A 16,056-nucleotide genomic window follows, 5' to 3' on the forward strand; every position below is an offset into this window, starting at 1 on the left:
CTTGTAGGCAGGATACAGATCGAACCGCTGGGGCTAATACCGTCTAACTGGGTACAAATACACCTCACGTCAACCGGAGGATTCCTATTGTTTCTCAATGTCAAAGTCATACACCTTACTATCACTTAGTAGAAAAACGTTTTTTTCGTTACAGATACAAACTTTAGGAGTAAAAGTAGGTCAAACTGTTTTCCAATTTTTTTTTTTTTTTTGGTTATGAATACAGGTATTGCCCTGAAATTTTGTCACAACTTCCCTCTCTGAAAAATACATAATCAGTTAACATTTCAACTTGATTGGTGCACCGTTATCTACGTTAGGGCTAAAAGTAGGTCAAATAGTTTTCTGGACTTTTTCTCATCATGAATAGATATTGCACTGAAGGTCTAATGGGCGTATGTTGAAGGTACACTTGGTAGCGTACATTAACCATCTAGATACATACACGGTTTTTCGAAATCTAAACATTTTTATCTCTTTTTCTTTCCCTTTCTCTCCAGAACAGCTTGCAAAACATCAAGCAAGTATAAAATTATTATTTCCAAGATACATGTAGCTGTTGTGACATCTAATTGGCTACCCTATTTACTATACATGTATGTACTTCACTTTTGAATGCCTTAGTGGCCAGTCAAATTTGCTCTCTACAACGACTTCACACCCTCTTCTGAAGACCATGCCTACATTTTCTGTCGAGTTCCAGGGTGGGGGTGTTGTTTCAATCAAGCATGCACAATGTTTAGATTAACCTATTACAACTCCATCATACATTTTGATATCCTTTGATACATCAACATCATGATTTCTTTATGACTTTATTATTATATCTCAGTCTGAATCCAGCAGCCTCATGTACCTCTGTACGACCACACATCGTCCTTTTGATTAAAGACATGATTACACCATTAGGTAGAAATATTATTGCATGGTGATTTGAATGAACACAAAACATAGGAGACAGCATATTAATGAGCTGACACTGTAGATACAAGGAGAGTGTAAACATGTATACAAAGACTGGGCAAAATAACTAGTAAACATATGTATAAATACTGGACAAAATAACTAGTAAATGTATGTAACATAAACACTGGACAAAATAACTAGTACATGTATGTAACGTAAACACTGGACAAAATAAGCAGTAATGGCATCAGAACGAAACACACATTAATGTATATGGTCATATTCAAACTGACACTGTTATATATGAATGAAAGAGGTCACAACCACAACTATAGCCTTGTCCTTCCGGCAAAATCTGAAACAGCACTACATTATGCAAGAATAGAAAGAAAGCACACACTAACAGCACACTCTTTTATCCACCATGTACAATTGTCTGGTACAACAATATATAATACTTATGCTATGTTCAAAATAATCCACGAAATTATTTCACAATACATATGGAATGCTTGTAGTATGGCAATCTAATGAGTTAATATCACAAAGTAAGACTGCGGATAAATTACCATTATAATTCATGATATTAAAGCACTAAAAAAAGGTCCAACATGGTGCTTTGTATGGACGGTTATTTCCATGCATCACTGTGGTTTTAGTTAACAAGAAGATTAAATTATTCAAAAACATGATTATACTGCAGCACTTGGGTAGACGGTTAATATGTCCTCCATCAAAATAACACAACAATTGTAAGAATTCATAGACAAGGAGTCTATAACAAACAGATGCTCCAGAAAACATGTCAGATCTGAGACATCAAAATGGGATTTAAACCTGCTCCTCCAGAAACATGTCAGATTTGAGACCTCAGAATGGGATTTTAGCCTGCTCCTCCAGAAACATGTCAGATTTGAGACCTCAGAATGGGATTTTAGCCTGCTCCTCCAGAAACAGAAGCTGATCTACAAGGAAACAGTCACTAGGATTTTTTACAAACTCCCTAAGTCCCTGCATGATGGTTTCCTCGGAGTCCACGGAGGATGTTTTTAAGTAGCGTGCCTGTTTTAGGTAGTCGTACGCCTTCTGAAATGCTTCCTCTCCTAAAATCCTCTTACATTCCCTTATCACCAGTCAAGGATTTAAACATGTCTACAAAGTCACAGATTATTTACTCTTCCAATTTGAATACTACTAATTCTTTTAATTCTGTTTTGAAGAAACAAAACTAGAGCTGTCCTTAGGCTGATGGTATTAATATCCCTAAGGGGCTTAAATCAAATCATGGCATATCAAACCCTTTCTCCAATGACCTTCAAGGCTAGACCTTGGCAGAGGGTTCAGTCACATCATTCAATTTTTAAACAATCATTGTGCCAAGTTTGAAGTTTTCATGTCATTTCAATACATTACAAAATATGGTAGGAATTCTTGCTTCAGGGTCATGACATTTCTAGCTACAAGTAACCATTGTCCCATGTGTGTGCTTTGAATTTCTCAGAGTTGTAAAATGATAGCCCAGACAAAAGCTGTAAACTTTTCTTTTTACCATTAAATTTGGCCAGATGACCTTGGTACACCATCTGGCAATTAGCAATCTCTGTGCGAAGTATCAGCTTTCATGTCTCTTCATTAGAAAGTTATGATCTAGAAAGTAGGAAAGATGGAAGGACAGACATGGTGATTCCTACAATTAACACCACCTCCACCATCTCTGGTAATTCCCCCACCCTCTCTGGTAATTCCCCACCCTCTCTGGTGATTCCTACATTTAACACCCCCCCCCCTCCTCTCTGGTGATTCCTACATTTGACACTACCCCCACCCTTTCTGAACTGTTTTCATGGTATAGATATTCATTTTGATATTAAACTGAAATTTGAATAGTAATGTTATACAAAACAAGAGGTCCATGGGCCACATCGCTCATCTGAGTCACTTTGGCTCATATTTAAAGATTTTTCCTGTATAATCGCATGTAAAACTTTGATCCTTATTGTGGCCCCAACCTACTCCCGGGAGCCATGATTTTTTCAAAATTGAATCTGGACTATGTCAGGAAGCTTTCATGTAAATGTAAACTTTTCTGGCCCAGTGAATTTGCAGATTTTTCATGATTTTTCCTATATATTTGTATGTAAAACTTTGATCCCCCCTTGTTACCCCATCCTACCCCCAGGGGCCATGATTTTAACGAACTTAAATCTGCACTATGTCAGGAAGCTTTCATGTAAATATCAGCTTTTCTGGCTTTGTGGTTCTTCAGAAGATTTTTAAAGATTTTCCCTATATATTTGTATGTAAAACTTTGATCCCCTATTGTGGCCCTGTCAATCTCTGTGCGAAGTATCAGCTTTCATGTCTCTTCATTAGAAAGTTATGATCTAGAAAGTAGGAAAGATGGAAGGACAGACATGGTGATTCCTACAATTAACACCACCTCCACCCTCTCTGGTGATTCCTACAATACCATGGGGCCATGATTTGAACAAACTTGAGTCTGCACTATGTCAGGAAGCTTCATTTGAACAAACTTGAAAGCCCTTCACCCAAGGATGCTTTTGGCCAAGTTTGGTTGAAATTGGCCCAGTGGTTCTTTCAGCTCAGGTGAGCTACTAAAAAGTTCAAACATCTATTCCATTTATACAACCTATTAGAAATATTTTCTTCAAAATGATTTGTGTGTGTGTACTTTTAAATTTATGTATATTAACCTGATTGATTATTTACTTCAATACACATTTTAGAAAATCCAGAACACACTTCCTGTTAAACAGCCAGTAGAATATTGATGACCTTAAAACTGCAGTGTAATCGATGAAATTTTCTGGAAATGGTCTGTCATTACATAAAAAACACCTGCACTTTTAAAGCTTTTAACTTTCTTTTCAGCCTAGCACGATATTCTAGAGCTGCTATTCAATGTATGGCATGTACTTTCATACACATGGTTTAACAGAATTCTATCCCAAATGGTAATCCATATCCAAAAACATAATCTAAATACTGAATATAAAAGCTAGTCCAATGTGACTGCCATATCTTGGAGAGAAAAAGGATACTTAGTCAGGTTTTTAATTTTTTGTTCCCTCACGACAGGTCCAAAGGCACCAGCCTCCCTGTCATCTGCCAAGGACATGGTAGAGTCTGAAACAGAAACTGTATTGACTATTGGAGTTCTTCTGGAAAAAAGCTCCATGCACACCCCTCTCTACTCTTTCCCTTATCTCTAAACCTTTTCCTTCATTGAATATAATGCTTGCATGACATTTTACCAAAATTTAACAAAATGTTTGCTATTTTTAGAAAATTGTTCAAAGCTTCCTCAAGGAAAGTGATAAGAAACTGTTCTTACAAGAAAATGCATACAGGCCAATTTCTTATAATTGTAAATGCAGTTGACAAAACAATTGAATCTTTGATAACAGCTTTATAAAATTTATGAAAATATGCTGCTTATTTCAGTTTCCTCTTCTCTAAAGCTGCTTCTCATAATCTAACCAGTTAAAATGTCCTCTTTTGTTAAAAAGTAGAACTTCTTAAAAAAAAAATAATTCATTTTCATTTTAAAAGTATTTTTTAATTAAAAGTACAATTTTTTTCCCTTGCATATATTCCCCTAAGCTTATATAAACAGAATCAAAAACATGGTGACCTTTGACCAAAGAACCAAACATCTACTGGTGACCAACCAATTTTTTAATGAAGTTTGATGATTTTCTAGAAAAAAAGGCTCTTGAGTTATCCGGAGAAAAAGTATCGTATGCATTACTAAAAACACTGACCATCGATTGACATTTTAACATGATCATTTAGATTGATGACTTTTCTAGGTACTGGTTGGACAACAATTACTGTATGTAGAGTTACATGAAAGCCCAATGACCTCTGAATCTGAAAATCAAGAAGGATCATCTACAAGTCATGATCTACCTGCCTATAAAGTTTATAGACCATCAGACAAAGAATTTTCTAGCTATCACTTATCAGTCAGACAATTACTGTAGGCATGCTGGACAGGACCACACCCTCTAACCTGAAACTTTCACCTTTTAACCCGAAAGCCACCAATAAAGTTTGATGACCAATAGCATGATTAGGTAAAGAGTTGTTGAGCTACATGTATCAATCGTACAACAACTACAAAATTCAAGTTACAACACCCCATCACCATTGGACCTGACAGTAATGGTCAACCACCTGCCAGAAGCCTATGAAGTTTGATGACAAGAGTTTTGGAGAAATCAGTTGGAATAATAGATGGCAAGCAATATGCCCCTCTTTTACAAAAAAGGGCATAAATATGTGTTTTGAATAACAACTTTAAAAAAAACTAATCTTCCTATTTTGTTGATGCATCTTTGTTCAGTTATGTCTTCAAACCAATTCATACATTAAAATACTAATAAAATGTTACCCATAGAATTACATGTAGTTCTATCATTTAGAAAATTTAAAACTTGCTGCCCTGAATTCCAGTGTTTGTACCTAATCAGCTTTTGAAGGAATGGTATCCAAACATTTTGTACCAAAGCAGGTGTTGGTTATGAGCGACAAATTATGCTTGTATTCTATTATACAAGTCAGAAATGGTTGTTTTTGCCTCTAAAATTAATTGTCTGCTCTATCATATCCTGCACACAACTAATGTATAAAAATTGCATTTATCAAATGCTCTCTAGAAATAGAATTTTATTGTCATATGGAATGCTAATTCCAAATCATGACCAAGTGTTAACTTTCACGAGGTTCATTTTCAATTTTAATTGATTGTGGTCATACAAGATTTTAATTCTCAATTCAATAAAAGTCTTGAAAAGATTTAAAAACACTTGTGTATCTTATTGAGATTTGAAATTAATATTGCTGACATTGTCTGTCTTTTAAAACTCAACTGAGGCATCAAAAAGTATCATTATGAAGTAGAGGGAAGGGTATCACTATGAAAGAAAGCATTTTATTGAAAGGGAGGCGTGACCTTTCATTTGAAGAAATGTGAAGACACTCTACCCAAGGACTCTTTTCACCAAGTTAACTGTTTGGTTGTAATGGACAACATGGTTCTATGGAGGAAGTTATGTGACCAAAAATGACAGAAAAGTTAACTTGAGCCAATGATTCGGATTATTTACTGTATATTCTACAAGTATCCATTGTCGGAATCCATGATCAGTCGCACTTCTTGAAGTGCAACTTGACCGTGGGTTTCCGACAATGACAAGTATCAAGATTTATCAAATTACATTAACTAAAGTCTTTCCATCAGAAGTCATGGGTAAATGTATAACAGTGTATAATGGTAAATCCCTGAACAATTCTGTAATATCAACAATGGACAGGATTGTATTTGGCAGTTTCTGGCTTTAGTTCTTATCTGTAAACCACTTATGCAAAATTTACTGTATTGACCCTTACCTTTGCAAAGTAGTGCAAAATTATATTGACTTTGACATTTACTAATGACCTTGAAAATCAATAGACACATTATCTTTCTGATGCTTTCTTTATCCATTCCCTTTCTATCAATATGTTTTCGTTGCTTTATGATGAAACCTTCCATAAAGAATATTGAATTCCCAAAATGTTTTCGTGTACGTTTGATTGGTTGATAACTCTTTAAATGTATAGCAATGTCAGTGAGTGATCAAATTATCTAATTTTAATGATTAAAGGATCTTTGCCACACATCTATTTCTTAGATTCCTTATCAATCATATGAAGTCTCTCTTTTCTTTACATATCTCTCATTTATATTTAATTAGTTGATTAGAGCAAATCACTTAAAATTTCACTTTCTTGAGAATTGATGTTGATTGGCATTTTTTCCCAAATTAAGCACTTTCGTAATAAAAACACCCTACAGTATATCATCTTTTAATGTTAAACTATCTGGCCACCATAAACTAGTTTCCTGACCTGCATCATCTCCCTTGGCTAATACATCCTGCATGATGTTGTACAACTGGTCCTCATCATCCACCAGGGTACCTAGATTGGAGGATACTTTGGAGGACACCTTAGATTTATTGGGTTTCACTGTCCTCTCTATCACCGTCTCTGCAGCCTCATCAGATTCTGAATCGCCTGAGAAATCATTTTCAAACTGGGAGTAGTATGTGTCTGCCAGCTCTGGATTTTCAGGGATTCCTTAGGGGTAGAAAAACAAAGATTAAACAGAACTATATTCAGTGGTTTTATGACAATGCAGCAGAATAAAGATGAATAAAAATTGACAAGTTTTAAAACAACTCTGGTGACCATTTACTGCTGAAAACTGATGGTTTCTTTATGTCATCTGATTTTTTTTCAACAAGCAAGATTGTATATTTTCAACATTAAATCATTTAAAAGTGTGAAGCTGGCACAATTGGTTATTCAAAATGATATCTGTATACTTTATAAGAAAAAAATGCAGACAAAAATTTCCATGTCTACAGTATATCATAAATAATCATCAATAATAATAAATGTACACGTGGTACATCATCTATATACATGTAAATACATACATCAATACAGGGTAGTTATCTCTTGTTCATAACTTTTACAAAAATATAGAGATCTACAGGATTATTTTGCCAAAACAAGTGTCATACAAAACATTACAGAAACTGTTCTGTTAGTAATGGTGCACTGAAAAATGTGAACAATGGGGAGACAATCCTAACAATATCTCACAAGATTAAGATTCTTATAGGGCTTACCATCTTTAAAATCTAGTGAAGAATTTCGGAGATCATAAATCATTTTATCTTTGAGAGGGGTTATAGGTCGTTCATCAGGGTTACTATGAGACAGAGGGACTGTCAGTGTTTTGTGGAGAGGCATGACTATGTCATCATCATCGTCATTTTCCTCTTCATCTTCATGAATCAAAACTGAAAGTAGACATCATGTGCTCCCTTTACTTGCACTTTTTAAATTTTAAAATCAATTAAAGTTGATATAAATTTTATATTCCCAGAAGAGCACAGATATTAGTAAATTATTTTGATCTGATTACTGCTTTTTCTACGTACTTATACATGTATGGAATGCTCTGATACATGGGGTTGTGCATAAAATTTCCAAATTTGATTTCATAATGATGATTGAAAAATAATGCTCTAATATATGGTATTTTTGTGCAATCAGGTGGTTTATCTTTCACACAATCACACAAGTTACATCAACCCAGAAAAAGAACACATAGACACATCAGAAAAATTCAAAAGATATTATGTCATAATTCTAATTAAAAAATATCTCTGATTACTGTATACATAATATGGAAACATTTAATATCTAAATAATTTTCCTTCTCAAATTTGAAAAGATACTTTTCCAAAAAAGCTACTATTGTTTGAGTTTAACACTGATCACAATGTTAGGCACAGTAAAATATCACTAAGTTACCCAAATCTGTTGTTCCAAAATATCCTTAAAGAGCATTTCAATTACATACACATAAAATTGGCAGATGTACTAAAAAATTTCATCTCTTTTACACTGATCAATATTAATAACTTTTAATATTAGTGTTCATTCTTTATTTGGTATTGAAGTGTCAGCTCTAAGATTTGTATGTATTGTTAGACTTTTCATGGTGGGGAGTGCCACAAAAACAACCACTCACTGGGTGCAGTGCGGGAACCAAATTGACTCTTCTGACCTTCTGCTGCAATAGTGGGACTTCCCTTTACCGTCAGGGCGGCTTTAAACCTCTCCCCCTCCCCTGAACCTCCTGCCCATGCAGGAACCTGTCACAGAATAAATTGAGATACAGTTGCAGGCTAATTGTATAAATCTACAGGAACATACACCGTGAAACACATCTTATGAAACATCTATGAAAAAGAAAAAATACAAAAGGGGGGATACATTATATTAAAGTCATATATCTTAAACAGAAGACAATGGGTCTCCCTGCAAAGCATGACTCTACTTCCTCATCCCCTCGATTCAAAAGATATAGCCATGGTTAAAGTTTTTGAAAAGTGGGTCAAAATCCAAGGTCAAAGTTATTAGGTCATAAAGTCTTGGTACACAGTAATAAATGGAAGGTCTGATCATGAGGAATCTATGTGTGAATTATCAAAGCTCTATTCCCCTTGGTTCAAAAAATATAGCCAAGGTTAAAGATTTTCCCTTAAAGTGTGACGCTGATACTGGGCTCATTACAATAGTTCTCTGGATATTTGTCCTAAAATGTCGCAGATAATCTGTTTAAACTCCTCTGAAAACAATTCAAAATCACAGACAATTGCATTTCTATTATATACATATAAATCATTCTCTGAGTTTATCAATTTAAGCTTCCTTGTTAAAAAAAAATATTATTATTAGACATTGTTATTGTACATTTTCTTCCCTACTGACAGGGATTTATTGTATATACAGTCATTGCACATGCATACTTACAGAGGATTTATGGAGTGTGCTCTGAATTCTGGAGTTCCTCTCATGATTCTCTTTCAATTGCACTTTTGCTACCTCTCTGTACATATGATAAAAATAGATTAGTTACAAAAATCATTTCAACAATTGTTTTAATATCAATTGTAAACCCTGATTTATGAAATTGTATGCTTCTTAAGCAATCAACACTTACTTGTCTCTTCTACTTTTGAACTATCAGACATTCAGACTTACTTGAGTCTTTTGGCTTCCATATCAGCTTGCTGCAATTTCCGTAATCTCATTCTTTCTCTTGGAGGCAAGTTCTTATATTTCACTTCCTCTTCTCGGGATTTTAAGTCACTCAAATAGGATTTCTCTTTCCTAAGAAAAGAAAGAGATTACACATTAACAATCTGTAACTAAGGTCTGGAGGTCGGATTCTGAATTACATGCTATCTTATAACATTCCTTACAGTAATTTTGCGATATCCTCCGCATCTCTGCTGCTGTTATCTTGATTTTTGGCATGGAATTCTTTTGACAGTTTCTGGAACAAAACACTATATACTAAAGAGGTTCGCACCTTACATTTGGAGTAATGTCAATTTTTTGGGAAGTGTATATTCAATTTCTACATTGAAGGAGAAAGAAAAACTGGGGTCGCAATGGTTGTTATTGAGCTACAGTGTTCTAAACATGACCTTTTTGCACTTAAAATTTATTCAATTAAACTTGATTTGTCTGTTGGTGTCAACACAATAATGCAAAAGAAATCAATCACCTCCTCTTAGCTATCTAGGTTAAGGAGGTACTCTACATTGTCATAATGGCCGACTTCTTTTTAAAACATGAAAATATAGATCTCAGCAATATTTGTCAATTCATTTCAAAACTCATTGCTTAGCTGAGTAGCACGTCGACTGCCCAAACTGTAGATTGTGCGTTCGAGTCCAGCAAGGGTTTTAAATTTTTTTCTGATTGGTTTCTACTAAAACTGCATTTTTTGACTAAATAGAGTAAATTTGAAAGTTTATAGTTTCAAAATATTGTTGTGCATATCCTCCACTTTTCATCCATATCAAATTTCTAGGTGTAGCATACTTCCTTAATATTTAACTTAATATTACCAGTATATTCCATATAAAGTAACGTAAAATTAATCACTCTTTATTCACAAGAACTTTGTGTAAATTTCCGAGGCTAACTTGATGCACAATGACATTCTTTATTCACAAGAACTTTGTGTAAATTTCTGTGGCTAACTTGATGGACAAATGACATTTTTATGAATCGTTTTGTGGATGAACATATACTTCTGTAAATATAACAATGGTAAAACAGACAAGCAAGATTCATATGCGCATTTACAACTGCAGCATGTTCATGAAGTAATGGTTACAATACATGTCAAGATGTACAGGCAAAAATATTAAAGATGTAAACATATAAGCATGATAGTGGTAGTAAATAATATGAAATTATTATGACACTATCCCTGCGATAAAGCCAGACTTGTACCGTACAAGTAGTATTCTTAGTGAGACATAAATTTAGCGATTTGTCCATAAATTATGGGTATAAATATTTAGCGAGAGCTAATTTTAGCAACTTTATAATTCCAAGAAAGATAATATTACCTCCGATATAGAGTAAATATTAGTGATATTATATTTTAGCAATCTCAACACTGTCGTTAATAATGCCAATATTAAATCCTCGTTAAAACTTCTACTTATACGGTATGTCATCAGACATTCAGCTTCATGTGAGGTCATGTAGTGTGGAGAGCTCTGAGGTGCTTTTCTATACAGCACCGTTAATTTTCTAAAAGAGCCTTATCTATTAATTTGCATACAAAAATCAATAATCCTTTATATTGTTTTAAGGTATTCTGTTTACTATACTCACTGCAATATGGTTCTTAATAATGGGAATTTTAAGCAAATCTGTCGCTGTTGGCCTTTTCTCTGGATCTTTCGACAACATTCTGAAATATAATACAAACATAACGCATTCAAATATGATGTTAAGATATACAGCAAACATTTTTTACAATTAGATTGATTGCCTTCAAATTTAGAATTAAAATTACTGTGAAGTTATCATTGGGGGGGGGGGGGGGGGGGGGTTGGTTTGCAATGTTCCTTGTTAGTTTACTGGTTTGTGGGGACATAATTTCATGGGAAACCTAATACTACATATGACCTGGTTAATTGACATTCATGTGAAAATTGTTCACAAAACTGATACACATCAAGGCTCTTTCATCGAGTTGGCAGTGTTTTTTTCTTATATAACTGGTACAGTGATAAAACGTACCACCCCAATGCCAAATACTATAATTTTTTCCCAATTTCGAGGCTAAAAAATGCCCAGTAACAAACTATTAAGTTTTCGAAAATCGAGGCTCGTAATTTGCTTTGTTTGAAACATTGTATAAGTTTACAAATTTCTTCACTTCCTCTTAAAAATAGAAAGTAGAGGTCAACAATGAATACTTGTTTATTCTTTAAAATATGGTTTATTCAGTGTTCATTTCAAAACAAATGCCATTTGTTGACATGAAAGAAAATCCCCAATTCGTTTTATACAGACGCTATTTTTTCCATTTGAATGGCATTGGGTATCGGTTCTATTCCCATATGGTACATGTAGATAAAAATGCTGGTTGGATTGTAATTTGATTATAATTCTGACTGTATATTGATAATATGACACTACTTGTATTAACATTGTATATACTTTATAATAATAATCAAATTAGGTTTTTTCCTGAAATAAACGTCTCAATCATTGTCTTCATAAATTCAATAGTGTAACAAATATATAACATTGTCTATAGATACCTAATGTGTCAGATCAGGATAAAGTTTTTTTTAGCTGTAAGGAAGAAATTTAAAACTGGGTATAAAACTTGTGGGGATGCAAATTAGTGGGTAAGGATGACATAGATTCCCCATGAACAATGATGATTCCACAGTATTTCTAGTTATTTCAATGACTAGTATCATTTGATAATGTTACAGTTGTGAGGATTCTTTTTACCTTACTCTACTATCTATTTTGGGAACTCGCGTTTTATTTTGGTTGTATTATTTCTGTAAGTTGCTGATGTAAATGACATCTCAGACATTATTCACATACCAAATACATAATTTCAGCGAGTGCATCAGACCTCCTTAAATTTTACGCATTTATGCATGAACCAATCCACACATGCACAATCCTCAAAGTTACATCTTGTAGTGAGGAGATTACATTGTTTTAAAAATATTTATCATCTCAATAAATGTAAATATAAAGTTGATAATTGTGCAACTGATGATAGACCAACAGCAATTTTTTTTTATATTTAACAATTTTAATACATTGTTTAGATCTGTAGAGAATTTTCTTTTATACTTACAATTCTAATACATTGTTTAGATCTAAAAAGAATTTTCTTTTACACTTACAATTTTAATACATTGTTTAGATCTGGAGAGAATTTCTCGGGTAGGTTAGGGAGCTCTCCTTCTACAATTTTATACATCACCGCCATTAAGCTCTTCCCATCAAAAGCATGCTGCAGTGTACACATTTCGTACAATATACAGCCAATCGACCTGTAAAAACATTGAAGAGGAATCACAGGACTGCACAGTTACATGATGTGACTAGTCACACTGAATTTACTGTAAATCAAAGTCTACAAACAGATTATTCATATTCCATATCATACATGAACAAGATAGCTCCAACAAAAAATACCAGTAAACATGTCAGTAACAAATTTGAAAGTGAGTATTTGACACATGTCAAATTGATTTCACATGCAGTACAAGGTACGTTATTGAATTTGATTGATTGATCGATTGTTTAATGTCTCACTTTAGAATTTTTCATTCATATGGAGACGTCACCAAGACTGGTGAAGGGCTTCAAATTTAGGCCTTTGCTCGGCGCTTACGGCCATTGAGCAGTGAGGGTTCTTTAGCGTGCCACACTTACTGTGACACGGGACGTCTGTTTTTAAGGTCATTTCCGAAGACCCGTGACATTCACACCTGATGCCAAGTGTTTGGCAATGGAACTGTCACAACCTGTTTTGACGACTTGGGTCTGTCCCGTTCAGGATTTGAACCTTGGCCTTCTGCATGCTGGGTGAACGCTCCAACCTCTAGACCACCGTGGCGGTTATTGAATTGAATCGAAATTTATCTAACATGGCATAGTGGATTAAAGAAATTAAATTTCAGTGCAATATCTGTATCCACAATGAGAAAAAGTCCAGGGAACTATTTGACCTACTTTTATCCCTACAGTAGGTCATGGTACACCAATTAAGCTGAAATGTACATTGAATCTGTATTTCTCCAAGAGGAAGATTGTGACTATGTTTCAGGGCAATACCTGTATCCATAACGAAAAAAAAATCCGGAAAACTGTTTGCACTAATCCAACTAAAATGCAAACTGAAATTGTATTCCTCCAAGAGAAAGATTTTGACTACATTTCAAGGCAATATCTGTATCCGTAACGAAAAAAAGTCAGGAAAACTTTAACCTACTTTTAGCAATAAGTAGGTCACAGTACACCAATCCAGCTGAAATGCCAACTCACTCATATGCTTTTTGAGGGAGAAATTGTGACCATATTTCAATGCTGTACATGCATCAATTACAGAAAAAATCCGGAAACCTTAAACAGATACATGGATGGACAGTGCCATAACATAATAAGTCCCCTCTGATGACAGACGTATAAAAATCAATATTTGTGTTAATCTGCCAGAAGCCTCTTCTGGTCAACTGAATTGGATTTTTTATCTATCTATCACTGATTTAGAGTACTTGCAATTTTACATTCTCATGAAATGATACTGAACAGCGATTTCTTCAAATCAAGTCCTTGCATAATATAAGAAATCTACAGTAAAAAATATTGGCTACGACACTCATTTTGCAACTGGGAGGCACAGGTTTAATTTTCAATCTCAGTACTGAGTCAAACTTAAGACATTTAACTTAGGTAGAGATGCATTCTTTGCCAAGCACTCAACATTAGCAGTGAGTTACAGGTCTTTTGGATAATTATGACCTTAGACATGGAGGTTCCTAGTCATGGTAAGTAATGGCGCGATAAAGAACCTTCACTGTTACGGCCGTAAGCGCCATGTAGAGCTCAAACGTTTTGGCATTTCACCTAAAGCTGGTGATGTCGCTACATGAGTGAAAAATTCTACAATGGGACATAAAACGAAACCAAAATAGTAAATCATGGCATACATTTACTTTAACAGTGTTTTTGTAAATAGTACTCCTTAGAAAACCATGGGAAAAAATAATTTTAAGCATTGTTACTTACATATAGAAATATGATTACACTTTTATAACTGAAAGGTACTATGAGAATTTAAGTTTTAATAAAAATAACAGGGCATGAAATTTAAATACAAACTGACGTACCAAATATCTGATTTAGAATTGTATCCTTCATGCTTCAACACTTCTGGGCTCATATAATAGGGGGTTCCTGTAAATGTTGATGCTAAATCTGTGGTACCCATTAATATTCTGGATATCCCAAAATCTCCAATCTTAATCATGTTTTGCCGTAGAAAAATATTTCTGAAAGGAGAATGCATTGAATTATGGATGCATTGTATTCCTACATCATAATATCAATATACTATAGGTACAAGAACACAGACACATAATTTCAATTCCTACTATATGATTTATTTCTCTAATATAACTGTATCACTGTACCTGGTTTTAAGATCCCTATGTAGAATTCGTCTCTGGTGCATGTAATGGACTGCTAACAGTAGTTGAACAAACCAGTCCATAATTAATTTAGAATCTAGCTCCTTCTTATGCTTTACACAGTCATTAATTTTACAGTCCAAGTCACCTCCCTGCAGAAAATAAGAAGAAATGTTTAGAAAGATGTATGCCTCCACATGACAAGTATTAGAATGTACAAGTATGCAATGACAAAGAAAAATATGGGTTATATACTGGTCAACTGAGCAGATATTTTAAAGACAAGAGGCCCATGGGCCACATTGCTCACCTGAGTCACCTTGGCCCATATTTACAGATTTTTCCTACATATTTGTATGTAAATCTTTGATCCCTATTCTGGCCCCATCCTACCGCCAGGGGCCGTGATGTTAACAAACTTGAATCTGCACTATGTCTGGAAGCTTTCATGTAACTGTAAACTTTTCTGTCTTGGTGGTTCTTGAGAAGAATTTTACGATTTTCCCTATATATTTGTATGTAAAACTTTGATCCCCTATTGTGGCCCCAACCTACCACCGGGGGCCATGATCTGAACAAACTTGACTCTACTTTATACCAGGAAGCTTTCAGGTAAATCTCCACTCTTATGGCTATTTTGTTCTTGAGAAGAAGACTTTTAACAATTTTCCTTATATATTTGCAGGTAAAACTTTGATCCCCTATTGCGGCCCCACCCTACCCCTGGGGGTCATGGTTAAAAAAAAAAAAATTTAATCTCCACTATATCAAGAATCTTTCCTGTAAATTTCAGCTTTTCTGGCCCAGTGGTTCTTGAGAAGATTCTTAAATAACCTCACTCTATTTTTGCACTTTTGTGATTATCTCCCCTTTGAAGGGGGAATGACCCTTCATTTGAACAAACTTGAATCCCCTTCACCCAAGAATGATTTGTACCAAGTTTGGTTGAAATTGGCCCATCAATTCTGGAGATGATTTTCCTATATATCAGCATGTAAAACTTTGATCACCTATTGTAACCTCA

The 16,056-nt window shown here is 34.4% G+C and overlaps 1 protein-coding gene across 1 annotated transcript in view; it reads right to left on the reverse strand.

Annotated features, from left to right (window-relative positions):
• Positions 1 to 801: 801 nt before the first annotated feature.
• The window catches only part of LOC125655673 (serine/threonine-protein kinase Nek11-like), a 21,943-nt gene continuing 6,688 nt past the window's right edge, over positions 802 to 16,056 (reverse strand). Inside the window, exons 4-15 of the mRNA XM_048886096.2 lie at positions 15,036 to 15,184; positions 14,733 to 14,894; positions 12,741 to 12,890; positions 11,194 to 11,272; positions 9,759 to 9,832; positions 9,538 to 9,666; positions 9,307 to 9,382; positions 8,522 to 8,645; positions 7,611 to 7,784; positions 6,823 to 7,053; positions 3,969 to 4,053; positions 802 to 2,029 (exon numbers count right to left, since the gene is read on the reverse strand). Coding sequence (XP_048742053.1) covers positions 1,828 to 2,029; positions 3,969 to 4,053; positions 6,823 to 7,053; positions 7,611 to 7,784; positions 8,522 to 8,645; positions 9,307 to 9,382; positions 9,538 to 9,666; positions 9,759 to 9,832; positions 11,194 to 11,272; positions 12,741 to 12,890; positions 14,733 to 14,894; positions 15,036 to 15,184 — 1,635 coding nt within the window. The 3' untranslated portion in view covers positions 802 to 1,827. The remainder of the gene's footprint in view (positions 2,030 to 3,968; positions 4,054 to 6,822; positions 7,054 to 7,610; positions 7,785 to 8,521; positions 8,646 to 9,306; positions 9,383 to 9,537; positions 9,667 to 9,758; positions 9,833 to 11,193; positions 11,273 to 12,740; positions 12,891 to 14,732; positions 14,895 to 15,035; positions 15,185 to 16,056) is intronic.

The sequence above is a fragment of the Ostrea edulis genome, chromosome 1 (assembly GCF_947568905.1).
Source record: "Ostrea edulis chromosome 1, xbOstEdul1.1, whole genome shotgun sequence".
NCBI lineage: Eukaryota > Metazoa > Mollusca > Bivalvia > Ostreida > Ostreidae > Ostrea > Ostrea edulis.